General features: G+C 48.7%; 1 protein-coding gene across 2 annotated transcripts in view; it reads left to right on the forward strand.

The window, feature by feature from the left end:
• Positions 1–27,119, forward strand: part of SLC24A3 (solute carrier family 24 member 3) — a 505,924-nt gene that overhangs the window by 36,461 nt on the left and 442,344 nt on the right. For both annotated transcript variants that reach the window (XR_003209402.2, XM_025876957.2), the window contains exon 2: positions 22,455–22,583. Coding sequence is in view for 1 of the 2 variants with exons in the window: in XM_025876957.2 (XP_025732742.1) it covers positions 22,455–22,583 (129 nt within the window). In the remaining variant the exon portion in view is untranslated. The remainder of the gene's footprint in view (positions 1–22,454; positions 22,584–27,119) is intronic.

A 27,119-nucleotide genomic window follows, 5' to 3' on the forward strand; every position in this document is an offset into this window, starting at 1 on the left:
CCCCTCTCTTCCCCTCCCCTCTCCTCCCCTCTCCTCCCCTCTCCTTCCCTCTCCTCCCCTCCCCTCCCCCCTCCCTCCCTCCCTCCTTCCCTTCTTTCCTTCCTTCCATCTTTCCTTCCTTCCTTCCTTCCGTCCTCCCTCCCTCCTTTCCTCCTCCCCCCCCTTTCCTTCCTATAGACAGGGGGAGAGAGACAGAGCAGGTGGGGGGAGGGGCAGAGGGAGAGGGAGAGAGAGAATCTTAAGCAGGCTCCAGGCCCAGTGTGGAGCCTGATGCGGGGCTCAATCTCACAACCCTGAGATCATGACCTGAGCCAAAATCAAGAGTCGGACACTTAACTGACTGAGCCACCCAGGCACCCCTTTATCTTTTGTTTTTAAATTGAAGTATAGTTGACACACAGTGTTACATTAGTTTCAGGTGCACAGCATCAAGATCAGACACATCGGTACATCACTCAGTGCTTGTCACCATGAGCGTCGTCACCATCTATCCCCATACAACATTATTTATTACTGACTTTCCCAAGCAGCACTTTTCATCTCCCTGACTTACATATTTTATAACTGGAAGATAGATGAAGGGGATTAAGAGGGACAACATTTTATCTCTTGAGCTTCCACCATCGCGAAGTATCTCCAAGACCTCCTTCAATGTGAAGGCTTTGGCAGCGTCACTTCCTCAGAGACATCTTCATCCTTTGGGTCACCACCGCTTTCTTCATTTGTGCTGCTAAGTTTGTTAGCGCTGAGCTCCTCTGGCTGCACTTCTCGAGTCTCTGGACCATACTAGGTGCTGAGTGACCCCGCAGTCAGCTCTTCCTTCTTACCATGCTCTGTCCTGGCCACGTTTCCCTCCTGGCACTACCACTTCTTATTTCCTTGCTGCATTTTCATCTTGTTGGCCAGTTCCTTCTTTCAGTTGTTCATCTTACAGAATGTCATGTGGGTTTATCACGGGGAGACAAGGGGGCAACACAACCACACGATTTGCAGTCTCTTGGCGGACTGAGTCAGCAATGCAGTGACCCATCATGACGGGTTTTGGAAACATTGACGTGTTGGGCACTGATCATGGTGTGCATGGTCATGGACAGGGGAGCTAGCGGTGAAGTTTGTACTTGGAGCAGTTCTTCACAGTAATATGTTGTGGTAACAGAAACTTGAACCATGTTTTTGGGGCACTGCTGTTCTTCAACTCAACTGTGGCACCTGAAATTAGCGCCTCTCATAATTGTGTGAAATGAGGACTCCTATTCTTGGCATGCTCAGAAGTTATTCCTCTGGGCAGAGACACACCAACCCCTCAACTTTTGTCTCTTGTCCTTTGTCTGATCCAAAAGGCCACCTTTCCTATTTGTAGTCCCCAGATGTTACCTTGAGGGCATGCCAAGTATACAGGGGGGACTGTGCAGGGCTCAGTGTTCATTAAGTCATTCGACAGCTATTTGCTCCATATCCGTCTGTGCTGGGCACCATGCTAGGCTCTGGCATGTTTGCTGGCAACTGAAAGTGCCTTAAATTGCTCCCATTTTTGGTTTTTGGCAGCTGACTTTCCAGCATATTTTCCAAACCACCACTTACACCATTTTCACAAGGTTTTAAAGTGACTTCTTCCTCCCACAAGTTTTTACTGTGTTGAAGTCACTTTAAAACACATGCTGTCAGAGCATCAGGTTCCTGAGATTGGGATATGGACTGCATCTTGGCATGTCAGATGGGACAGTCCCTTTTCTAAATACAACAATCAACTAATGGACACAGTCTAAACTTGCATAGTTGCTGGTTAATTATTCAAAGCATGTTTCATCAAAGCCAGTCTCATTTCTCAGCATCTTCTTTCTTCAGTGTTTTTAATTCACCTGGAGATTATGGCTACTCTAAAGAGTGTGTTAGGGTTTATTTAGAATCAAATGTCTCTGCCTGGAGCATTAAATTCCACTGAAAAACTGCTTCAACTGGAAGAGAGGTGTGGCCAGAGGGAGAGGCTCATGATTTTAGAGCTTTAAAATTTTTTAAAAAATCCTTTTGAGTTTCTTTGCCATTAAATACATTAAATAGTTTTGGCAAATAATGTATTTGCTTAAGAAATCCAAAGTACTCTTTTTTTTTTTTTTTTTTTTTTTTTTTTTTATAAAACAGCTCTCTGGCTCCTAGTGGTGATGGGAACCAAACGCTTATTGAGCTCAAAGTGTGCCAGGAGCTTTTCCATATCATCATACTTAATCCCCATAATAGCCTTATAGGATAGGAACCATTTATCTGCATTTATTCAGTTGAGGGACCCGAGGCCTCGGCAGGAAATTAAGATGCCCAAGACTTAACATCTGTTAAGTGTTAGCGTTGAATTTTGAGTTTTGAGTTTGTCTGATTCCAGAGTGCTTAGAGTTTTCTGTATAGAAATGATTGTAAATGCCTGGCATACTGACTACCACTCACGTATCCCGATCCCATTACAGACATCACCAATTGATAACCCATTTATTCTCCCTGCCTTATTCTATGCTGCTGCCCATAAAGATAATGAATGGTGCTCAGAATGGAAAACCCTTATCACCCCTTAAATGTCTGGGAATGTCTGGACTTAGGGAGACACTCATACAGCTGCTGGTGGGCAGCTTTCAGGCCAGTTTAGCCACTCACTACTGAGGGCCAGAGGTGTCCCCCCCCACCCCTCCTTCTAGCATTTTCCCTGTGCTCACTGTTTCTATATTTGGGATTCTAAGAGAGAGCTAAAGTGTTCCCTGTGGAATAGGCACAGACAGGAAGAAAAACAATTATGAATTTAAATCCTGTCTTGGTTTGGGTTTTCCTGAAAGCAGACCCTCACACCAAGGACTTGGGCAAAAGGAGGTGATTCAGGACTTCTTCCAAGAGAGTGCATGAGGGAAGGGAGACCACGTGGGGCAAGGGCCAACACAAGGTGCCTTCTTCAGCAGAATACTGCTGTGGGCAACTGGGGTCCACCCTAGATCTCTGGGAGGCCGTGTGGGACATGCCTCAGAGGCAGGAAGCTGGGCTGTTTATCCACCATATCCACTCCCGTACTGGTGGACAGCTGCTCACACACACCCCTCCCTTCCCCAGAATGAAATCTTCTACACAGCTCAGTTGCCTCTGGGCTGATCAGCCTCCCTTGGTGCTAGGGAAAACCCTCAGGCCGAGAAGCAGGCAGGTGAGTGCTGCAGCAGGGAAGTTTTGAGTGGACCCCTCCCTCACCAGGGATACTCACACGGGTGCCACAGAGGCCTGGAGCAGGGGTATCTCCAGTGCCCCCTCCAGCTGACATCTGGTGGGTGATTTTCCCACATGCTGGGTTGAAAGTTAAGCTGATCCCACTCCTATCCCTTAGAGAGTCCCCCAGATTCTTTATATTCTGAACGCCTAATGTCATGGGATGGATGGACCACAAATGGCCTATCTCTGTGGCCAGGCTGCATTCTCAGTGGTTACCGCCCAGCCGTGCGGATTTGAAATTTATGGTGGTGGTTGATTCCATCAAAGACAATGCAGAGTGCTGTGTGTAGCTCCTAATAAATTCCTTGTTATCTTTTACCACCATCTCCAGCAAGCATTGTTCCTCTTGACACAGCGGGACCATGTCAGCCGGAGAGAATGTCATCCCAGACAACCATGAATTGAAGACCAGAGTGTTGGGGCCAAAATAACTAGCTTTGAAATGGAGCCAAACAGTCTTTCAGCAGTGGAAGGGGCAGATCCAAGGCAGGGCGATCTCAGATGACCGTGGCACCGATGAGACCCTTAGCTTTGGGAGGCCCTCAAAGTCGCAGGTAGCAAAAATCTCTGTGCCCAAAGCTTGGAGTAAGAAGAAGAAGCCATGGTGGTGACAGGGTAATGATGTATTTGTGGTAATAGGCGCTAATTAACCCGGACGGCTGATTTTAATCATTGCTGTCATCTGCTGAAATCAGCAAGCTGACAGAGTGGTTCAGTTTCATCTTTTCCAGTAGGCGGATATGCAAAAACTATTCTTTACCCCTTCTCACTCTCCTATTTTAGCTTAAGAAAAACCAGCCTAAAATGAGAATGGAGAGTACATTTTCAAGAACCCCCTTACAGTTTCCCTTGAGTTGACTTGGTACCTTCTTCTGTGTGTGGACTTATCTCACTGGATCACATGAACCAGGGAGAGAATAATTCCACATTTCCTGTTTGACAATTTTTTTTTCTTAAATGGAGCTCCCAGGATAAACTTCTTTGGATTCTCCAGTAGAGCCTCCAATATGGGGGAAGGGTCAGCGTATACTTAGAACTAATGTATTGGTAGCTCTGTGTTAAATTCTGACGAGATCCATGAAAAGGTGGTACTCGATTTCACAGTCTCATTGTAGGGAGCTGTATGTGCCTTAGATTTATAGAATTATGCAATGGGTGCTTTGCCTCTTGGAGTGAAGCAAGATCATGTGGAAACATCTGGAGCAATTCCTGGATGCTTGGTCTTCCCACGGGATTAGGCAATAGTGCTGGTCCTAGTATGACCCCAGGCAGTGGACAGAATGGTATCATTTATAGACGGCATCCTGGCATTCGCCTGGCGGTCCATGGGCTCATGTGCCTTTTCCTATAGGAATGGGTGGAAGCAAGGGACAGACCTGAAGCTTCACATCCCCTGGGGGTCCATCTGGAGGTCCCAGGGCCCAGATCATGTCCTAGAAATCTCAGTCTGTGACACATGTTGAGTGTAAATGACCTGCCGCTGTTGGTGTTCGGAGTTTGTCATTTTTAAGGCATTTCCACTATGGGAGAGGTATGAAATTATTTCAGACTCCAGGGTCTGATGATGGAATATGTGGCACATACTAATGAATCCCTTGCCAGGCGTCACCCTGGCCCAGCCCCACTGTTACCCCCAGGGCCTGAGCTCTTCTGAGCAGTCAAGTTGGAATCCTCTGGACTTCCCAGATCCTTAAGCCACGGAGTCTGGCATTCACTTCTCTGATTGTTTCATGGTTGGGCATTTTGAGTCATCAGCATCTTTCCTTGTAGGAGCCATGTCTATACATTCTTCATGGTCTTCCGGGGAGCTGTGTGGAGTTATGCCTCTCCACCCTTTGTCCTTCCAGGCTCTCCTCCTTATGCCACATCACCCTTGTTGGGTACCTACCATGGGCCCAACCCAGTTTGGCAGCAAAAGGAGCCAAGAAAAGTATATGAAATGTTCCTTTCCTCAAAGAGCTTCTAGAGCGGATGGAGAAACGAGGCATTCACATGTGAGAAAAACACAAGATCTGACATTCTAGAATTAAATGTGGGCAAGAGCAGCCTGGAAGTGGGAGGGCGAAGAAATGGGGCTTGGGGGCAGAGAGGGAAGGTGTCACAGACAAGGAGGGGTGCAGGCTGAGCGCCGGTCCGAGTTTGGTGCGGATGTGGATGACGGGTAAGAACATGCTGCTTGATAAGCCAGGGGCCTCACCGTCCTCTGCTTACAGCCAGGTCCGGTGTGCACGCTCTCTGTCTGCCAGAAGGCCCGGTGAGAGACAGCAGGGAGGGTGGTGACTGTGGTGCGGGCCAGGTAGCTTACCTTGTCCAAAGGGGAGTAGATGCTCTCCTAGGTGTCCACATGGCAGGAACTCAGGCCCATTCTGCCAGGTCTTCCAGTTTTTCAATAGAAGCTGGAAATCTGGCTTTCTCTGTGACGTCAGGGAACTTTTATAACACTGTCCGAGCTAAACTCAATGCATCTGTGCTGCTCTCCAGCTAGACTGGAGCTCTGGCCTCTGCCATCACAGTGTGCTCCTTCTGCAGGGTGACAGAGCCTGGGAGTCTGGTATCCCCCTGGAACCAGAGTCCGGTTGCCTTTGTGTGGCCACCCCTGGTGCCCTGAGGGTTCCAAAACAGGTCATGGGATCCAACTTCATCCTCAGTGCAAGGGGAAAGAGGGCTCCCCTGTGGGGAAGCTGCCTTTCCCATACTCAATGGACGGCTTGCTGTCTTGTTGGACAGGGATCTCAGGAAGCCGGCAGTGGGGTGGGGTGGGCATGGTTCTGGGGACAAAAGCAGTGAATCCAAGTATTGTGATCTGTCATTCCTTAGCAACAAACTCAGCAGCTTGCCTCCCAGTTTAATAAATCTAGACCTTTGTGGCTTGTACAACAAGTGTAATGACAAGTAATAATAGCTCATAAGAAAAAGGATTTTCTTTCTTTTTTTTTTTTTTTTGGTCATTCCTGACTCATGCCTCTAGCATGGGAAATCCAGGCAAGGGTGGCCACAGATATTCTCTGGAGCTGGAAGGCATGAACCCAGAGGTGGTACTGCATGAGCTAGGAGGTCCGAGAGGGTCCATCTAGGAGGAGGAGGCTCCATGGGGAGCACCCTGGGCTCCTTAGATGTCCCAGGCTTCTCGAGGGCACATGGTGGTCAGGAGCCTGGATTCTGGAGCCAGACTGCCTGGGTTCAGATGACTGCTGTCCTGCTTCCTAGCTCTGTGACCTTGAGTAAGTTACTTAAACTCTTTGTGCCATACTGTATTCATCTTTAGATGCAAATAGTAATGGTAACAGTGATGATGCTGGTACCTCCCATACACGGTTGTGAGAATTAAAGCTGCTGTATGTGAACCACTTAGAAGACTCTCTGGGGGTTTGCAAGAAGTGTTTGCTATTATTACTTTTGTTACTATACCTATACCACATACAGAAGAAAGATGCACCTGCCCTTGCCCGTAAGTAGTAAATGCTTTGACTCCCTGGGTGGGGATCCACGGGGCAACATTATTTATAAGGGATGGAAGTTCATTGACTCTCATTAATCCAGCAGACATCTCCTCCCCAGGAGTGTCTCCATCTCCTTTCCCGAGCACCCCATAAAGTAGGGGATGTATGTACCATCCGTTTGTCAAGGGGTCTCGGGGAAGTGGTGTGGCTTCTTCACAGTGACCTCTCAGTTTAACCTTTGTTGCCTTTCACCAATTGTTGCTTTTGGGAGTCCGCTCGTCAGGAGGTGGAGAGGTGCTTTCTGTAGGGTTAAGGTGGGTTTGAGCTCTAGACATCTTGAACCCACGTGTTCCCAGGCCCATCCAAGGGCACCATGCTTCCTTCTCACCGACACTTCGGGCCACATAGGGAGGACAGAGAAGAAAACCCAGCAGGCCAAACACTCTTCTCTCACAACAACACTCCAAACCTGGCTGGCCATCGTTCTGTTTTCAGCCAGGGTACAGGCCCAGTGGGACAACAGCGGGCCAGTCACCCCCCAAAGAAAGCAGAGTCTAGATCTGCACTAATACCGGACTCACCGAGCACTTAAAATGTGGCTTGTCCGACGAGACACACTGTGTGCATAAAATACACAATGGCCTCTGGAGGCTTAGTACAGAAAAAGGAGTGTAAAATAGTTCACTAATAATTTTTATCCACACAATGGAATATTATTCAGCAATTAAAAGCAAGGAAGGCCTGATGCGACATGTTATGCCATGGCTGAGCCTTGAACACATTTATGTGACGGCAAAGAAGCTGGTCATCAAAGACCACATGCTGTATAATTCCATTTATATGAAACGTCCAGAATAGACAGATCTACAGAGACAGACTGTATGTGATGATGGCCTCGGGTTAGGCCTGGTGGTAATGGAGAGTGACCACTGATGGGTGAAGGATGTCTTTCTGGGGTGCTGAAAGTATTCTAAAATTACATCGTGACAATGCTTGCGCAACTCTGTGAACATACTAGAAACCATTTAATTGTACACTTTACATGGGTGAATTTTATGGCAGGTAAGGTATGTCTCAGAAAAAGGTGGTAAAATAGTTTTTATACTTATTACATGGTGATATGATAATATTTTCGATGTATCAGGTTAAATAAAACACATTAAAATTGATGTCACCAGTTGCGCTGTACTTTTTAAAGGTGTCTGGGAGAAAATGCGAAATTGCCTCTGTGGCTCATGGTAGATTTCTGTTGGACTGCACTGCACTGCACATTCTCGAAGGACCTTCCTGGTCCCAAAATTATATTCTTCCACAAAACGATCCCCAGGTTTGGACTTCTGATGACTCATCTGGTATCATGGCTAAAACCCAACTTGAAAAAAAGTTCATTTGGGCTTTCTTTAAAACCATTTGCAAGATTAGGTTTTTGGAGAGAAATCCTGGAAGGAGGCACAGAGTCACATAAGGTGAGCCTGAGCACTGAGACCGTCACTTTCTCCTGTCCCCATCAGCCACCAGAGCCATCTGTAACTGTGGACAGGGCTATTTTAAAAAATTTACAGTCTCAGCCTGAACAATGGTTTCCTCAATCGATCCTCCTCTTGGAAAATTGACTCTGGGGCCATCGCTGCCCAGAGGAACAGGCAGTAAGTCCCTGGTTGGCAATATGGCTTCACAGGAGCCAGTGCCTGGCTTCCTTATATCCTTATGGCCTAGCCGGAGACCACAGGAGTGTCTTTCATTCCCTCAAAGGCCCAGTATCAAAACACAAACATTGGCCCCCAGTCTTATCTACAAGGAGGGCTGAAGATGAGCTCTGGAAGTGTCTTTTGGCTTTAGTGCCCCCAGTAGCTGTTACTCACCAGATGCTGGTTGTCCATTGCCTTAATGGGCCATCACATACTCAATGATGAGCCGATACCCCTCCCCTGGGCCTTTTTTTTTGTACTCCGTCCACACGGCCCCTATCTGCCTGAGGGCTTCCTCTGGCTGCTGGATCCTGCTGGGCCCAACAGAGGCCACTCTGCTGCCTTTTGCTGGGTGCTGTAGGGAAATGCAGACTCCCAAGTAATATAGCTTCGTGGGGATACCTGACTCCGCAAGAATAGGGAAGTATCGGCATGCATTAAAAAAAAAAAAAGCCCCTGGGCGTGGCTTGTATTTCCCCTGTGAGGGGAGTCTTTCCCTTTTGCTCCTTCGGCCAACCCCTGGAAGGCTGGCAGAATCTCTGAGCCCTTGTCACCTTCTGCATTCTTCAGCAACTGCTCTTGCATAGGTCCCTGTTTGGAACCTTATCCCTAAACTCCTTTACCTCTCTTTCAATCTTTTTTCATTTAAAGGGTCAGTGAAAGTGTTCATTGTCTTGGGGAGGCCCAGCTGCTGGAGGCCGGTACCCCTGTCCCACCTACTCCCACCCCTGTCATCCCACGTCTCTGGATGAGCTGCTTTCTGCACTGTGAGCTCTTGCCCATTTTGGCATTTGGGCAAGGGCATGCGGAAGCGAGGGCTTTCTGTAAAAACCTGTTTTGCCATTTCTCCAGGGAGCAAGGCAAAAGCAAACCTTCTTTAGCTCCTGGGCTTCTTTTGAAATAACTGTGGTCACAGAGACATAGTCATAGAAACAGTAATGATGAGGAAGGTAGAAGAGCAAACACTTTTCCTATAGCTTTTCCACTGAGTGTGAGCTTTCCAGAGATCCCCAGAGAAGAATAAGCAGACATAGAGCTTGCACAGGGGAGTAAAGTGCAAGAGACAGAAAATTCGACCAAGGCCACTGTCTGCAGAAATCCACAGAGTGGTTTCCGGGACACCAGGCAAATCATGTCGAGGCCCTATCTCATCCTGGCAATAATGCAACAAAAGAGCGTGCCATGTCAACAATTTCCATTTTAATATTAGTGCAGCGATAGGGCCCACATCATGATTAAATTAGAGTCAGGTACGTTTTCTTGTAACAGTGATATCCAGAGGAGGGATTGAAAATGGAGCCGCTCAAAGATAATCTGCCTTTGGATCTCCCAGGAAGGGACACTCTGTGGATGTGGCTTCGCTGCTGAGGGAAGGCCTCCCTAGCCTTTGAATGAGAGGATATGTCAGAGAGTGGCTCCAGTAGAGGGAAACAAGTGTGTAGTCAGCCAGCAGCAAAGCCCTGGGATGTCCTGCCTCCAACGCCCGGATGTCTCAGGAGCACAGGCTCCGGTGTTGGTTCTGGAGCGGACGGCTTCCACCCTGCTGGACACCGCCAGAACATTCTCTTCTCCGCGATGGGTGTTTGCAGTGCACTTGGCCGCCATGTCAGTATCAGCCAAGGTGCTGTGATCACCCAGTGGCCAGAGCCCTGCCCTGTCTGGAGGGGTTCCTCATTCACATGGGTCTTGACCACATTGACATTATCTTTCTTTTTCTCACTCCCAGATACTATAAGGGAGATGGTACTGATATTCATGTACCTCTGGTACCTTCTTTAACATTATTTCCCCTCCAACATTTTGTATGAAAATATTCAACCACTGAGCAACATGGAAAGAACACTCAGATACTCACCACCTAGACTCCACCATTAACTTTTTACTATAGCCACAACATTTTTATTTTTTATTTTTTGCCATGGCGAAATCTCTTCATGATTTTCCCGTCGTGTGTTCTTTAAAACAAGACAAAATAGCCCTGTCCCTCCCATGTCTCAGATAGAAACGTGGATGGGAATATAATGCAAAAGGGCATCTTGGTGAAACTGAGGCAAGAATCCAGGTGTTGCGAATTGAGGGCAGGTCTAGGGAAAGGAAGGGTTCCTAGAGTGGGAGCTAGAAGGTGGGGGTGCCAGGCCATGCTCTGCTGCTAAAAAGTCTGCATCCTGAAGGGGATCACCTTCATCCTGACAGGACAGTCCTCGTGCTGACCTTGGATGAAGTGCTCCCTGTAGTCTAGTTCAAGGCAGGGACTGCACATATAATTTGGGACCTTTGGCAGATTAATGGCCTAGATTCTGAGCTGTTGGTTTCTCATTTGGGAAGTGGGGATAACAACACCCACTTCACAAAGCTGTTGTAAGATGAAGTGAGGTATTGAGATGCTATGAAAATGCCCCCAAATGATACCTGGCCAAGGTCACCCCTATTATGAATACAAATACACGTTTACCTTTGTATGGTGTCCAACACATGGTGCTCACAGAGGGTCCATTTATTATATTGCCGAAGGTACATCTGTACTCTATTTAGAAACAGTAGTAGTAACAAGAGCAGTAATTCTTGTAGAGTTAAGTAAACCTGAACCAAAGACAAAAAGAACCAAGAGAAAAAAATTTCTCAGTTCACACCCTGAACATCCCCTGCATGCATCTGTGGAAAGAGCTGTTACGTTTGCCTCTATGGATGAGAATTTTCTGGTTTATTGCTTCTCATAAAAGATTGAAGCGACGAGAACACTGTCCCCTGCGGCCCTTTGGAGAAGGCCTGGGGGCATCATCGCTGTATAGGACACGATTATTGGAGCTCTGCCATCCCGTGGGGCGATGCCTCTGTCATGGATGGACACACTCCCCTCACTCAGTGACTTCCTGCTTATCATCTGGCAGTCGCAAAAGCTCACGCTTGTCATCGGAGGGAATGGGGTCAACTCAAGTCACAGATGCAGGGTGTTCCTAACTAAACACCAAGTCAGGGTGGCCCTGGAAGCAGGAGATGGTGGAGAAAGGCTCTCTGTAGCACTTCCGGAGCCTCCAACCCCTCCTGAGGCTCATCACGTGCTGCTGGCTCCTCGGAAATTAGATGCGCCTTTCGTGGCTTCACGGAACCCTTCTGAGGCGAGGAATCCCCTTGGAGAGGTGGAAATTTATTCCGGGGACTCCTCATCTTTATCTAGCCTCCTGTCTGCTGCTGTTTGGGGCTGAGAGGCATTATCGCCGACTGTGAGGCTGTCATGATGGACGACGAGGGGGAAAGAAGTGGGAGCGCGCCAGGTGCCGCCACGTACTCCATGATGGTTTGACCTGATGGGTAATGGAGCCCTGACAAGAGGGGCAGTACTTTGCAATGAGCTTTCACTGCTTTTATTAGGAAGCTTTGTGTCCAGGGAGGCTCAGCTCTGGAACAGTTCATGTATGCAGGGCAGCTTCCAGAAAGAAGTTTGTGCTGTGGTAAGATCACGTAGAAAGTTGCACAGCTATGTTTCAGACCAGAGTGTGATATTTCTCACGATGGTACTCATTATCTTCTTAACAAAAGGCTTAATATGATATATCAGTCATGGCACTTCATGCTGTCAGAAATAAAAAATTCAAAATGCCTAACACACTGGGGGATTTTTTTCGGAGTGTGTATCTGCAGGTAGGCCTATCAGTGGACCAGTGATGTCTTTAGGGACCCACTTTTTCCCTCTCCCATTTCTTCCCTTCCTTATGTGAGCTTCATCCCAAGACCAGCCTCTCCCCTGGTGGCAAAACAGTGGTAGAGGTTCTAGGAATCACTTCTTCATGCAGAAGGAGCGAGAGCTCTGTCTGGAGAGTGAGAGACCTTCCTTCCCAGAAGCTGCCAGCATACCTCCCCTCAATGTCTCATTGACCTAAATAGGGCCACTTGCCACTCCTGAACCAATCATTTTGATTGTGGGCCCATCCCTGGAGATGAGGTGGGGTCAAGCTACCCCTTCTCCATAACTTGCTACTGCTACCCAGTGGGCAAAGAGTGGAGGAGGTCTTGAGAAAAGGACCACAGTGTCCATGAGGGGCATCTACCAACCGCACCCACTGTGTCTGTGACCCCTCTGCCCTTTCAGTGCCCACTCATCCTTCTGCCATGGAGCAACTTGGACGTGATTCCAGGAGTGATGGGCATGCTCCTCTGTTCCCAGAGTCCCTCGCTCCATCACTGCTTCTCAGCTTGTGTGCGTATGTGTGTCCGTTTGTTGACCTCCGATCTCTTGTTTCCTACTTCCTTCGCTTTTAGAAACACTGGAAGAGGCCTTTTCTTTTTTCTTTCTGGCACCCTGTCAAAGGGCTTCCTGACCTTGGCTGGTGGTGGCTGTGATGGACGGGGTTTCTCTCAGCATCTGAAATGGCAGGGCCTCACGTTGGGAGAGCGCCTGGGCTGGAGGGAAGGGCTCAGACAGGTGTGTGTGGAGCAACCCACCAAGTGTGACCAGGAGCCACGTGGCAGGTCCTAAATACTGAACCTTGAATGTTGTTTTCAGCTAGTGTTTTCAGGGGGAAGTCACTGGCAGTCTGCTTTTGTCAGGACTCTAGAAAATTAACAAAGCCTGATTCTTTAGGCAAACCCCAAATCCATAGAAGTACCCTCGGCAGGCTTCACCAGGGATCAGAGCGAGGGAGGTGTTGCTCTCTGGCTGGAAGGTGAGAAGCAAACCTGCCCTTGCTCAGGTAGCAGGTGGTGGCCTGGAAGGTCCTGCATGCGCCCTGCTCTAGTCTGGTCACTCACGTATTTTCTCCCCATCTCCCCTTTCCTGATGCCGGATCTCTGACGGGGGACTGAAACCCGAGAGGGAACGAATGGATCCTGTCTTTCTTTCCACTCAACGTTGTTTCTCTCCGATGGCTGGCTTTGGTTTCCAACTTGGAAAGGGGCAAGCAGTGGGCCAATGAGTAGGAAAAAGTGAGAAGAACCAAGTGGCTTTGTGCTTAAATGAAAACCGCACTGGCCATCCTCTCTGGTCCTGTCCTTCTCATTGTGAGGCATCAAGAGAATATTTTTGTTCTGGCATCGAGTTCCCTGGTGAGAGAAGAGAGAAGGAAAGGAAAACATTATTGGAAAATCTACATGCCCATGGGCTCTGGACCAATCACATCTGCCCACTTGCTTCAAGAGGCATTCTTTCCAAGATGAAGCCAAGGTTACGTTTCGTAGCTGACATCATTTGGTGTCCCTCAACCTTTCTTGGGTTCTAGCCGCAGCTGCGGTGGATAGTTCGGTGTGAATTCAGACTCTTATTGCTGTGGCCCTCAAGCATGGCTCAGGGTCTTTCCCAGTAGGTGGGAGTTGGCTTGGCCCACTCAAAAGTGCAGCCCAGAATTTGTGGGGGTTCGTGCTTCTCGGGCAACCTTCGGCTAACCGGCCATGGGAACCAAAACTCTCTTCCTTCAGGTAGGCATCCTGGATGCATCTCTGGGCTTCTAGTTGGTTTGTGCCCTAGTTTCCAGCAGAAGCAACCTCCATAGTGTGTCCTTATATATCCGGTGTCCATTTCCTTATCTTGCTTTCCACTCTGCCTCCCTCCTCCTACATGGGATCCTCTTCAGAGGAAACTACTTGCACCCAAGTCTTTATCTCAGACTTAGCATTTGGAGAACCCAAACCGGGACACCTCCCAACATGGTAGATATTGTACTGCCATCTAAAGCATTACTGTAGTGTCTCAGCAACATTTGAAGCTTTTGTTTGTTTGCCTGGGCCAACCTCTGGCCATTGTCTGGCCCTGGCTGACAGGGTATTTTTGGGGGGGGGGTTGTGCAGACTCTCTCTCTCTACCGTCAGTGTCCAGCCTTCATCCCTTGCAGCCTGTATTTGAACCCCTTATCCCCCAAAGCCATTTCAATCCCCATACAATTTCCTGGTGCTCTCATATCTTTATTAGTTTGGTTCGTAGAAACCATTGGGAGGCTCTGTGTTCATGGTAGGTTGAAAGACATTTATGCAGAGAAAAGAAAGAGCTCTCTGTTTGGGAGTGCACCCCATGGACATGGTGAGGATGAAGGCCAGGGAAGTTTTGGGGACTGGTGTGTGATACAGATGTGGAAATTCTAATATTTTCTTCCTACCCTTCAGTGAGTCATACAGCCCATCTTGGAGTGTGCAACTCTGAAGGATCGGGACAGAGGTACCATGGAACCCTGTCAACCTTTCGTCAGTTGACTCTACCCTGGATTTAAAACAATCCTTTAGAGGGCGGATCATTCATGCCCTTGAATTTTCAGATGCAGCAACTGAGATAAAGTGACTTAGCTTCTCCAACAGCCCGGAGCTAGTTACAGAACTGGCATAGAATCTCAACTCACTAAATGCCCAACATGTTGAATTCCTATGACCACAAATCCTTGCGTCCCTGGAACAGTGGGCCAATGAAAGAAGATGAAGCGATTTTGAAAAAACCAGGCTGTTGGGCCCAGATCTTTCAAGCCTTTCAGAGGACTCTGAAGACAGATCTGGGGAAGCAGACATGGCAGGAAGTGTGCTCCAGGAGCCCACACTGCACTGTGGGGGCCAAAGCACCGTCGCTGGCTGCGGCTTATGTGGTGCTCAGTGAGGTGCCTTCTGATCTCTGGGGATGTTGAGGGATCCCTGCATTTCCAACTTCAGAGGTGGAGAGACTAAGCTGGGAACCATACTGGGAACTGTGCAGGCATGCAGTGACATCTGTGAGCAAGTTAGGAGTAAAATAGTGCACATGAGTCAGCTGTTTAATCGCGGCATCTCATGCAGAATGAGTCTGGGGTGGGCCCTGGATTCTGCATTTCTAGCAAGCTCCCAGGTGATTCTCATATGGCTGGTCCCAGGACCACTTTGAGGAGCAAGGCTGTAATGGGAACGGTTTTTTCCAGGAACCTGGAAATCCTGAATTTCTGGTTCAGATTTGCCACTAAAGTTCTCAGCCTGTCATTGAAACATAATTCCCCCAGTCAAAGGGCATGACCCCTGAGGGATGATACAGAATCCCACCCCCCCCATCTTTCCTGGGGATTCCTGGATTACTCCCAGTCCCACCCAGATGGTGGCTTGAGTGAAACTCAGCCACACTGTGGCTCTCCAGCATCGCCTGAGTTCCAGGCTGGGCAGACACAGGGTGGAGGAAAACCAAGCAGGCTGGGTATCCCTGGAGATTACATGTGGGTTGGAGGGTGGGGAGGAGCAATAAGGACAGATTATAATTCTGTCTGTGATATATGATCTGAAGGAGGAGTAGCTCCCTTTCTGGGAGCTTGTGGTGAGGGAGGTCCTGGAAGGTCAGGGAGGGCTGCCTGGAGGAAGGGCTTCCCTCTGGAAGCAGCGAGGGACTCAGAGTCTCACAACCAGGCCTGCCTTATTTGGCCATGGCACAGTCTGTATCTGGGGCCTGTTTGGACTCCTTGCTTATGTCTTTGGATGGGTGCCTTGGGCAGGTCCTTGTCCCCAAGGCCACTCTTTTAGGAGCTCTGCCATCCTCTGTGGGCCTGGGGTGGGTGTGTGAGGTGGGCTTGGGGTGAGGAGGGAAGGGAAGGTGCAGCAGGGGTGGGGACTTTGCAGGGGAGTAGAGAGAGAGCTGGGCCTTCCTTTGCTCCTCCTATGGGTTCGTTTGCCCAGGGACTGGTAATGGGACTGGTCTTTCTGATGCAGGACATGACTGAATACCACAGCATGGCCTGAAGCCCCAGCAGGCTGCTGTGTGCTCCTTGCCTTCCCTTTCTCCATCAGAAGCCCTAGCTTTCCTGCACCCCCTTAGTCCAGCAGTGGCAGGCAGGGACCAGTTCCTTCTGCCCTGCAGGCTCCCTGTGTGTGTGATGCTGGGAGGACTGCCACTTGGGCCGTGGGAGCAGCGGCTCAGGCGCCAGTGTGTCCCTTGCGGCTTCGGGGTCTCCCCGGCTTGAGATCTGCATTTCCATCCAGCCCCCAGGAGGTGCCCATGCTGTAGCTAACCGACCACTCTGCAGGAGACCTCCAGAGGACAGGGCATCAGCGGCAGTGCCCGCCTCTGGGGCAGGTGGTTCGCGGTTACTCCTCCCCTCTGAGTGAGAGGGAGGCCTTGTGGAGGGACCAAAAGCTTTCAGCTTTCCACAGGGTTTTCCTCGAGGAGAGGTATTCTGCCTCGGTGCTGGGAGGTTTAAATTCAGTGTGAAAGCTGCAGCCTGTGAATGCCATGCGTGGTTGGAGTGCAGGAGAGTGGAGAACTTGACCCAGCACACTGGGTTCTCAGGGTCCCCCACCCACCGGACCGTGGGTGTAAGCAGCTAGAGAGAGGAGAAGTTTAAACAGAGTGTGTGGCCATCCTGTCACAATGAGGTCTCTGGATCTGCCCTTCTCTGTCTTTCTGGAAGCTTTGAGGCAGTGGAGAAGAACCAGTGCGCAGCCCGCTCAGCCTCTGGCTTCTTCCTCTCCTGGTGGTTTTGGAGAGCTCACAACTTCTCCACAGTTTGTGTTCCTTTCCAAGGACCAAGAACAGTGCAGAGACACACTCTTCTTTCAGCTGGGAAGTCCATGTGAAAATCCACGTGCAGAAAGCCAGCACCCCCATTGCTCCCTCTTCACCCCCAGAGGGTGAGAACCATCGGGCTCACCCTCGAGGGACTCTAGGAGTGGGGTCAGGAAGGGGGCCATGTGGAGGGTGCCGCTGGGGGGCCAGCAGATCTCGCCCCTGCTCATCGAGTCTGCAGAAGGCGGTCTGCTGGCTGCAGGCTTATGCAAACCTGACCTCCGACCCCGGGGTGAAGACCCGGGGCGCAGAGAGTGGAGACAGCTGTGTAAACTGCCGGGTGGGGTATTTATAGCCATGGTGAGGAGCGCTGAGCCAGCCTAGAGAGCCGGAGCCAGTCACTGCGGCCACTGGCTCTGTCTCTTTTTCTCTGTTAACTGAGTTTTCTGGACATTATTTCTTCAGTGTTGCATTAGGCATCCCAGACTCAGTTTCCTCATCTGCAAATGGAGGGCTGTTGCCCTGGTCCCCTGGGCATTTCAGAGTGGTGGCTCTCTCCATCCAGTGTTCAAGAAGAAATGCAGTATTCCAGTTTTAAGGGGGGGGGGAGTTAACACGACCTCTCAAAGTGAGCCTTGCTGAGCCCTCGAGGCCGTTCCCCTGGGCTCCTGGAGCTCTGGGACAGGGTGGGACGTGCGTACCTGGGCTTTGGAGTCAGATCTGGGCTCGAGTCCTGGGTTGGCCGCTTAGACCCATTAGCAGCAGTGAGGCGGTGGAAACGCCACGGGGAGCATGGGGTGGCGTGGTGCATAGGCAAGGGGCACACAGGCCAGTTGTGATGCTGCGGCAGCACCCCCCCATCTGCTGCCTGCCTGTGTGTCTGCGGGAGTCCCCTCCTCAGAGAGTAGAAAGCCTCACCTCCCCGAGGGGCCTGGGGCCAGGATTTGGGAAGGATGGAAGCCCTGTGGGACAAGGGTACACATAGGAGAAAGCATGTTAATTTTCGGGAGAAGGCTGGGATCTGGGGCACCCAAGGAAATCCATTCTTGGTGTCAGAAAACTTTGGATTCTCCAAGCCCCAGTCCCAGGGAGGAGGAAGGGGTGGGGGAAGAGAGAGCGAGCGAGTGAGAGAGAGAAAGGCAGGGGGGGTGGTAAGAGCAGGAGAGGGTGAGCACACAGCTCTGTAATGGAAACTTGGCACCTAGCCTCCACTTCTTTCCTTCCTTAGTGCATGTGGCTTGAGTCTCGGGTTGAGAACGTCTTCCCCTTTCAGCAGGCACCCCGCATGATCTCCATGGCCCACTCCTGTCCCCCCCTTCTCAGAGCCTGCAGTTATGCACCCTGCCTCTGCCGGTGACACATGACATGTGAGCCTCCTGCCTCCTTCCTCATGCGCCCCCTCCCCCCGGGCTAATTAGGCCAACATGCAACTTCCAGGGCCTGGCAGATGAGGAGCCAAGAATGCGGTGGACAGGTGCCAAGTGTTTTTGTTGACATTGCTCAAGTGCAGCTTTGTGGAGCAGCCTCTGCTGGAGCAGAGAAATCCAAGGAAGTCTGAGATGAGTGAAGGGAGAGCAGGGAGAAACCCAAGTGGGTGCCTCTTCCAATCCCCTCTGCCTTCCCCACGGCCCACCCTCTGCCCCTCCTCCTAAATCCAACAATAGAGCCCTCCAAGTCATAACCCATGGGACCGGCTTAGCCTGTAAGAAGGCCACACTGAGCAGAGCGCCATGCATTCAGTGGGGTTTTTGGAACAGTTTTCTTTTCTGTTTGTGGTGGCTTCATGCGGTGGCTCATATGCCTCACCGCAGTTCCTGATCGTTTCTGAGGAAACGAACTTCCTGGAAGTAGGTTTAGGGAAGACTGTCTTCACCCCTAAACTGTTAAAAGGTTCTGCTGTATTGTTGATCTGCCTTACTGTAGCTGAATAATGCAACCAGATGGACTGCATCTTCCCCAGTGATCTACCATGAACGTGGCCATTAGGTCACCAGACCTGGGTTCAGATCCCCATTCTGCCCCTCTCATTGCTTGCCGTGTGACCTTGGGTGAGTCTTTGAACCTCTTCATGCTTTGGTTTCCTTATTTGCAAATGGAGGTAATAGTTCAAAATAAGACTGCTGTTAAAATGAAACATGGATAGAGTGGAAAGTTCTTCGCACGTAATAGACACTCAATGAATGGGAGCCATAATAGTTATTAAATGGTAGTTGGTGTGGTTGGCTATGGATTGGCTCTGATTTTAGGCATATCTCTTCTACCCTGGTTTATTTACTCCAGAGGTAGGTCGGCCCAGCACCAACTGCCCCTGCCTGCCTCACCAGAATTTTGTGAGGACGAATGGAATGGGGTATAATATTGTTACACTTGGTTCTCAGTGGGGAAGGAAGGAAGTGAATGCAGTACTTGCTATCATCACTGTGATTTTCTCAGACTCTGGTCTCTGCATTAGTAGTTCAGTGGTTAGTGGTCAACTATATTTTTGTTGAGATAAAAATTTGTAGGTTTTGGAATCCAGAGGTGCTGCCTTAATAGTCTCTAATGCCTAAAGATACTGAATCATTATGTAAAAAAAAATCCTCTAATTTTCTGCTACAATAGCTGGCTTTATTTTTACATCTCTTAATTGGTATCAGCTTTTCTTTCAGAATTACAGAACCATGGAAACTTGGCCTGAGAGAGAACTTTGGAAGTCATTGGAAGGGACACTTGCTTCTTTGCAAATCTTTGGAGGCTTCCTAAACATTCAGATTGCAGTACCACAAAGCACTTTTCTCTGACCCCGATTATGAGAACAGCAGAGTGGCCAATCTGTTGGTCCATTGCGTGACTCTACCTTTGGTCTTATGCAGGCTGGGAAATGCCATTGCTGCCCCACCTGTATCACTTCCTTCTTGCCTCTTCAGTGCTCACTGACGACGTTTAAATTTTAGCACCTGCACCTCATTGTCTAAGGCCTTTTCCTGGGCGTTAGAGCCCACCTGGGACACCCACATGCCAGGTGAGAGGTGCCATGGAATTCATGGCCCCTGGGAATAGCCTTCAACCAGTGGCAGACCAGGAATAGGTGGAATCATACTTAAGTTTGCTTACCCCTGAGTATCTGAGATACCTGTCCACCCTGACCCCCAGAGCTTTCCAGGAAGGCCAAGCTCTAGTTGACTCATTTTGGTGACTGGCTTGAAGTGTACCATCTGTTGGCTGGTTCCCCTTCCCCGTCCCATGTTCCTGTTCCCCTACAGGTGCTTCCTGGGATCACCCCCACCCCCCCATAGGAAATACCTGTGTTTAAATCCTCATTTCCAGGGCTGCTGTGGAAACCCAGCCTGAGACAAACGGTTGTCTTTCTCCACACTTTTGTAGATCGTTTGTGACAATGAGGTGCTATACTTACATTTCAGGGCTGCTTGTTGGATTTTCAGGCCACTGACCTTTTTATTTCTTCATGAGCTTTTGAGATTTTTTTCTCCTCTTGTCACCATTCTTAATCCTAAGAATTAACTGTTGAGGTTAACCAGACGACACAAATGCCTTGCTTTCACCTTGAATTATCTCTGGTACTGTTCCCTTAGTTATGACTAAACTGATGTATGTGGCCACCATGTAGGCTTTTGCTTTTCAGAATCTAAACTGATTGTTTATCCTAGTTAGGCTCCACATTCTACGTTTGTGTGTGTGTGTGAGATATGCCTAAAATAGCTCTTCTGGCTAATATGTGTAAGTTGTAATGAGATACCTTGATAATTTTATATTTAACGGCAGATGCCGTTTGACTGAGGAAGACCTCAGTGCATGAGCTGCTGCAGTTACATGTGTCCTGTGGCTTAGGTGAGATTCCCACAAGCACTGTGATTTCCAGAAACTTCCATGAGTGTTATGTTGTCCATGCCCAAAGTGGGAATGTTATTTCAACACTTACTGAGCACCTCCTCTGAGCCAGGAGTGATTTGGTGTTAGAGAGACAATAGTGGACAAAGTGGACAACATCCCTGCTCCCTCTTTCTTTCCCAGTGTTGTGAGGTTCAAATTCAACAATGAAGATGGAATCATTTGGGAAACTAAAATCACCATGGAAATAGAGGAATGGGTATGATGACCTTCAGCTCTTCATTGCCCATTTCAGAACACCACACTGATGTGGCTGGATGGGGTGCACCCTCTGTCCTTTCGTGAAGGCCACTCAGCCCATGAATTAGGCCCTTATCTTGTACTTAGATCCATTTTCTGTCCACAGCAAGTCTGGACACTCAAGAAGTGTCCCTTGCCTAATGCCACATCTTTCTTTAGTGCTAAGCTGCCAGAAAGACCATCTTTGCTTGCTGTTTCCACTTCCCAGTGGCCCTCTGATGTCCAGCTCTGTTGTTTCTTGGCCTTTGACTTACTTGATTTGTCTATAGTGGTCAAGGCCATTGGCTGCTCCTGAAATTCCCTTTCTGCTAACCTTGCCTTATGCCATTTCCCATCCTCTTTCCCTTCCTTTCATGATCCACGGTTGAATTCTTTCAGTCTACTAGCTCTCTGAATGAATGTTGAGTTCTCCACGACGTCTTCTCTTTAGTCCCCTCTGCCCTTCTAGAAGACCCCATGCATCATGTCTCATACTCTTCCCTATTTGCTTATGACCCTCCTGATGCTCTCTGTAGCTTAGCTCGCTCCCCTGAGGTGTCTCCACCCACATGGACACAGGTGGCTTACCTCCCTTTCTGTGCTCCACAGACACTTCATGCTCAACAAGTCCATAATGGAATTTGCTCCATTCTCCCCTCCAATGTGCCCTTCATCTTTGTTTTTTCTCCTGGCACATCGGTCCCTACAGTCATCTCAGCTGGAGACCTCAGCACTGTTAACCTGCTCATCCTGTAATGCATTCAAGTGGTTCAGTGTTTTCACATTTGTGTTTTCATCTCTTGTTTATGGAAGTCTTGTTATGTGGCATTCACTGGCCCAGACTCTAGGGATGTTGACATGGTGTCCTAGCTTGGGCAACCCTCCAGAAGCAGCTCCTGAGAAAGTGTTCAGTTGTGGGAGCTTTCTTTGGGAGGAGTAGATGCTGGTGGGCTAGAGACAGTCATGCTGATTTCATGGACCTAATTGTGCCCATCTCTTCCCAAATCCATGTTTAGTGAGGTCACATGGATCATGCTGAAATTGGCCATGATGAGAATATTTACACTATGAAAATTGGCCAGTGGTTCCAAACCAGGACATTTCCCCCCAGAGAGTTGGTTGTTAAACATTTATCAGCATGTTACTGGGAGTGAGGAATTAAGGGAGGGAAGGACAGCAGTTCATAAATTGTGCTTTATCAGGAGAGTTACACTGTAGACAGCTGGAGCATAATCCCAGGGGAGAAAATTCTGTAATCCAGTTTAGAATACACACCTCACAGTCATCTTGCTGGAGTGGGTAAGGTAGTAATACACCAGTCCCTACTAGTCAGTGGCTGAGGGTGGTCTCTGTTGGGCCCAGCAGGATCCAGCAGCCAGGGGAAGCCCTCAGGCAGTCAGGGGCAGCATGGATGGAGTATAATGATAAGGCCCAAGGTGGGAGGGATAGGCTCATCATTGAGCAAATGGTGGCTGATGAAGGCAGTGGACATCCAACATTGGGGTAGGCCAAAACCCAGCTATTAGTCATGTGTGGCTATGATCTTTTTCTCCCCAGACCTCGACTTCATGGACCTCCTAGGGGAAGACCGACAGTGGACGGTGGGGAGGAAGTTAATGCAGGTGAACGACACTCTGACTTCAGAAGATGCAGGACTCCGAAGCAGTAAGAACTGCACTGAACCAGGTAACAGACACAGCTGCGCCGTGGGCAGTGGCTGCCATTTTGTTGGGTTATGGCTGAGGAAGAGCTGGATGCCATGCTTTCCCTTTGAGTTCTAACCCAGAGAGCTCTCAGGGACATTTAGGGCAGGTGTCTAAGAAACTGAAAGGTGACATTCCCAGGGGATTCTACCTCTGTATTCTTTTTCTAGGGCATGGGGGAAAAGGTAAGTCAGTCAGTGATCCTCCTGATTCTGTGCTGATATCAAATGTGGAGGCTGGTGCTCTCAAATGGGAAACTGAGTTGGGAGCAGGATGGGTGAGGATGTTCTCTGGCCATCTTTGCTTTAATCCCTGGAATCCTCTCTGGCTGGTTTTTAAGCAGGAGCCTTGTTTCTGTCATAGTAAAGACACAGGGGTTGAACCATATCCTTAGCTGTGTTGTTGGTCTTCTTGGAAGAAGTGAATATTCATTTATCAGCTGTCATATTTGATATCTGTTGTGTCTTTCCTCAGAAAGATATGGAACGTTTTATCTCCAATGTATTGAACTCGAAAGGAAAGCAAACACAAAGGGAATGAAGGGGACTTGGAATTGTCAGAACTCAGCTCACCAGATCTCAGGAAAGGCGAGCACCCTCTGGATGGATGAGGGCCTTGCTAGTTTAGACCAGGGGTCAGCAAGCTTGTCTCACAAATGGCCAGACAGGAAATATTTTAACCTTTGCAGGACATATGCCATGTCTATAGTTTTTGTTTTTTTAAAACATTGTTTTATAACGCTTAACACATTTAAAAACCATTCTTAGCTCACAGACCATACAGAACAGTCACTGGGAGGTATTAGGCCTGTGGCTCTACTTTGTCAACCCCTACTTGGGCTGTTTGGCTCTCTGGGACCTCCCTTCCCTGCGTGATGGGAACTTGGGCCCCATGCATGCTCCCTCTGAGGGGTCAGAAGCTCAACCATGTGTTGATCCCACCTCCAAAGGCCAGTCTCATTTTTAGTGTCACGCTGGAAAGATATAAAGTCTTCATTGCAGCCCAAAGAACTTTAGACCTTTGAGAACAGAGGGTGTTCTGTGAAGCTGTGCTTCTACCTTTTTTGGGGGAAAGGTGAGTAGAGGTGTTTCACCACCATACTGAGAATTTTAATAGTCCATTCCCAAGCAGAGCTGGAAAGAATTAATAGATTACCGGCAACCGCCCACCCCAAACCCACAACAACCCACAATGCTACATAATCTATATTTCTCAAGCTGGAGAATTCAGGAGTTACTGTGGCTATTGTTAAATGCTCTGAAGGAACACGCTTGAAGATTAGTGAAGCACATGGCTGCTCTATGAGCTAGAAGCAGAAACGGGTGTGATGGGTTTGAGTGCCACACTGAGCCAACAGAGCCCTTTGTAGAGAGATATGCCAAGAACCCTGGTAGCTGATCTGGTCATGTAGCCAAATATTTTTCAGTATCTTCTTATAACCAAGAGGCAGGTGGTGAGCGAGATGTCAGAAGACTGGAAATACAGCATTAGGGAGGCCAGTCGGCACCTTTGGTGTACCTTTGGTATGGGAAAGAATGGAGTCACACGCAGTACAGTGACTGGCTCCATGCTGAGGTCTGCTACCATGCTCAGGGCCAATGGTGATGGAAGGAGCTTAACCTGTTGAGGGATGTGTTTTGGGGGGGGTGGTGCTGTCTCTGTGAGTGGCATTGCTCATTGTATCTAGAAGTGTCTTTCTCAGAGTGACAGGTGTAGAAGAATAAAGTACATTAAAAGCCATTGCAAGAGAGGAAATGACTCAGCTCCCAGGTAGAAAGGAAGATGTCTAAGGTTTTTAAAAAGAGCACCCGTCCAGCCCCTGCTGGTGTTGACAGGGAGGACACAGGGGGAGAGAGGAGGAAGGGCTTCTAGAGGGCAGCGGGAGGATTGAACAAGAGCTCATAATGCTGCTTAGAGCTGTCCAGAAAGAATAAAGACCCAGAAGGAGCATTCTCAATGTCTTCATTTGGGGGCTCTGGGAACTGGGCTTGATTTCTGGGGCCGTTGACTCTGAGCCAAAGGCTACAAAGAAGGTGATCATGCCTGAAACAGGAGGGGTCTTTTTTAAGTCCTGGCACATCAAGGGCCTACCTGGAGTCTCTGTTCTTCAAGCCTGCTTTGACCACCCCAAGCTGCAGTGACCATTCTGTTTGCTGAATGTTTTTTTGTATGTCTCTAACTGTGCTGTCTAATATGGACACTCAGTGGTGACTTAAATTCAAATTAATTCAAGTTAAATACATTAAAAATTCAGATTCTCAACTGCGCTAGCTACATGTCAAATACCTAATAGCTGTGTGTGGCTCATGGCTGCCATATTGGAGAGCACAGATCATAGCCCATTTCTATCTGTCATCACAGAAAGTTCTATTGGACAGGCAGGTCTAGAACTTCATTTGTCTTTGGACATATATCCCGTCTTTCCAGCTTAGTTACAAGCACCTCAAGGATATAAAGTGGACATATAGACTTGAGAGCCCCATCTCTTCCTGGGTTTGGGGGTCACCATCCCCTGGATTTGAATCCCAGCTTAGAAGCTCTGGGCTTTGGGCCAAATAGGCTTTCTGAGCCTCTGTCTGCCTCTGTCTGCTTCTGTGAGAAATTGAGGTAATCATTTTGACCTTTCATGACTGATGTGAGAATTGGTAATGAAGTCATGAAGTATGACTGTGTGTGGTAGTTCTGTAATAAGAGCTCACTCATGAAGTTCTGTCTGCTGGGGGCAGCCATCTATCCATTACAGGTGGGTCATGGAACTACTTTCTCCAGTCCCTCCTCACAGAAATGGGCACGTTTGGCCCATCTGGTTCTGTCAATAGGCCACGTTCTCAGGTGGCCCAGGTCTGAGCAGTCAGGAAGCTGCACTGAAAGGTTCAAGCACTATTTTCTAATACAGGCAAGCTTGAACGATCTCGCCACGGTAATGAGCACGGCACCTCTGAGGAATGCTCTTTCTACAAGAATGTGGTCAAAACATGACCACAGACACACATGACCCCCCAGTAGCCTTGGTGCCCTTTCCAGAATGCTACTGGAAGTCTTCTCAGTCTGCATGGAACAGATATTTTACACAAAAGTGTTGAGAGCTACAGCACTCATAAGGGCTGCATTTGGAATTTAAATTTAGTAGTGTTCATCTTCCCTATCTCTAACTTCCTGTGGGAGGGCAGGACTGAGCTGGACGGAGCCAAGGCCCAGTTGCCCAGGTTTCCTTAAGAGGTCAGAGCAGCCCTGTAGGCAGTGAATATTGCTTGTACTGGTTGAATGCAGTAGTGTCTGCTCTCGAAAGTCTTCAATGTAGGGGCTAGGAAGGGAGTCGTGTGGTTTCTGGACCACCTCCCTTCCGCTTTGTGATGATGTCAGGAGAACGAGAGTGTATTTCCAAAGATGATGCATTAGCCTTCCCTCTGTGCTCAGAGGGGTGATTATTTACTCAGGGACCTGAGCATTTGGGGTGCCAGTGTGTGCCGTGGCCATGTGAATATTGGCACCAGGGTTGTCGGCAGGACTTAATTTGGCTCTTGTCATAAGGTACACCTAGTGCTACCTCGTCATGTCGCTGGGCTTCTCAGACTGTGTTCTTGGAACCCCTGGCTTTAGGTGCCATTAGAGTAAGTAGGTTCCGAGCCTGGAGATGGAATGACCTCCATTCTGGTTGTATTCTCTGTTTAGGATAGGGGGCTGGTTTGCTTCTCAGATGTCAATTTCCTCATCTATGAAATAGACCTGCACCTAGTTTATCCTTTCTACTCCTTCCACTGTACAAATCCAGTAATTCCACAACATTTCAAGAAGAGAGATTCATGAAAACCTCCACCCCAAGATGCCCCACTCCGCTTTCCCAAATAACTTCTTGGCATTTGCAAAATTCCATGTCATACCTCAGCCCCTCCTTGGACCCTCTTTCCCCTTCCCCCTTTCCTCTTTCCCTCCCCTGCCCCATCCCCCATCTCTCTCTTTGCCTTCCTCTGAAAACCAGGTGCCCAGAGTACCTGCCCAGGCGACGATCAGGATGCAGGGTGCCCAATATAGTGTCAGTGCTGTCTTTGGTTGGTGTGGTAACATGAAGTTGACACGTTCTTCATATGGCAGCTGCCGCTTTAAAAACATGTTGTTTTGCAGTATTTTGGATTTTTTTTTTTAAATGGCATTTTTCCCTTGCCCCTTCAAGACATGGTTTTGGTGGAAATTGGTAATTTTTTGTGCCTCCAGGACTGCATGAAAAAGACTAAGCTCTGGGCTCCAATTTTTCTGCAATTGTTCCAGTCCTCTGTGAATTTTTAAGGTTGTTTTCTTAGCCTGACACTCCCGATTTCATCTAGAGCCTGAAAACCTATTGTTTTTTGGCAAATAAGACTTAAAACTGTTTACTCAGATGACCTATTAAGTGAAATTTAACTTTGAATAAATTTTATCCATGGAAAATTAAGTTAGCTAAATGTAATATTGAGAGTGGTGGACAACTGTAGCAGAAATGAACTCTTTGTAGTATTTATTTGTACACTTTGCAGAATTTTAT

Source organism: Callorhinus ursinus, unplaced genomic scaffold, assembly GCF_003265705.2.
Source record: "Callorhinus ursinus isolate GAN/ISIS: 27379988/994484 unplaced genomic scaffold, GSC_fseal_2.0 scaffold29, whole genome shotgun sequence".
In the NCBI taxonomy this organism is placed as follows: domain Eukaryota; kingdom Metazoa; phylum Chordata; class Mammalia; order Carnivora; family Otariidae; genus Callorhinus; species Callorhinus ursinus.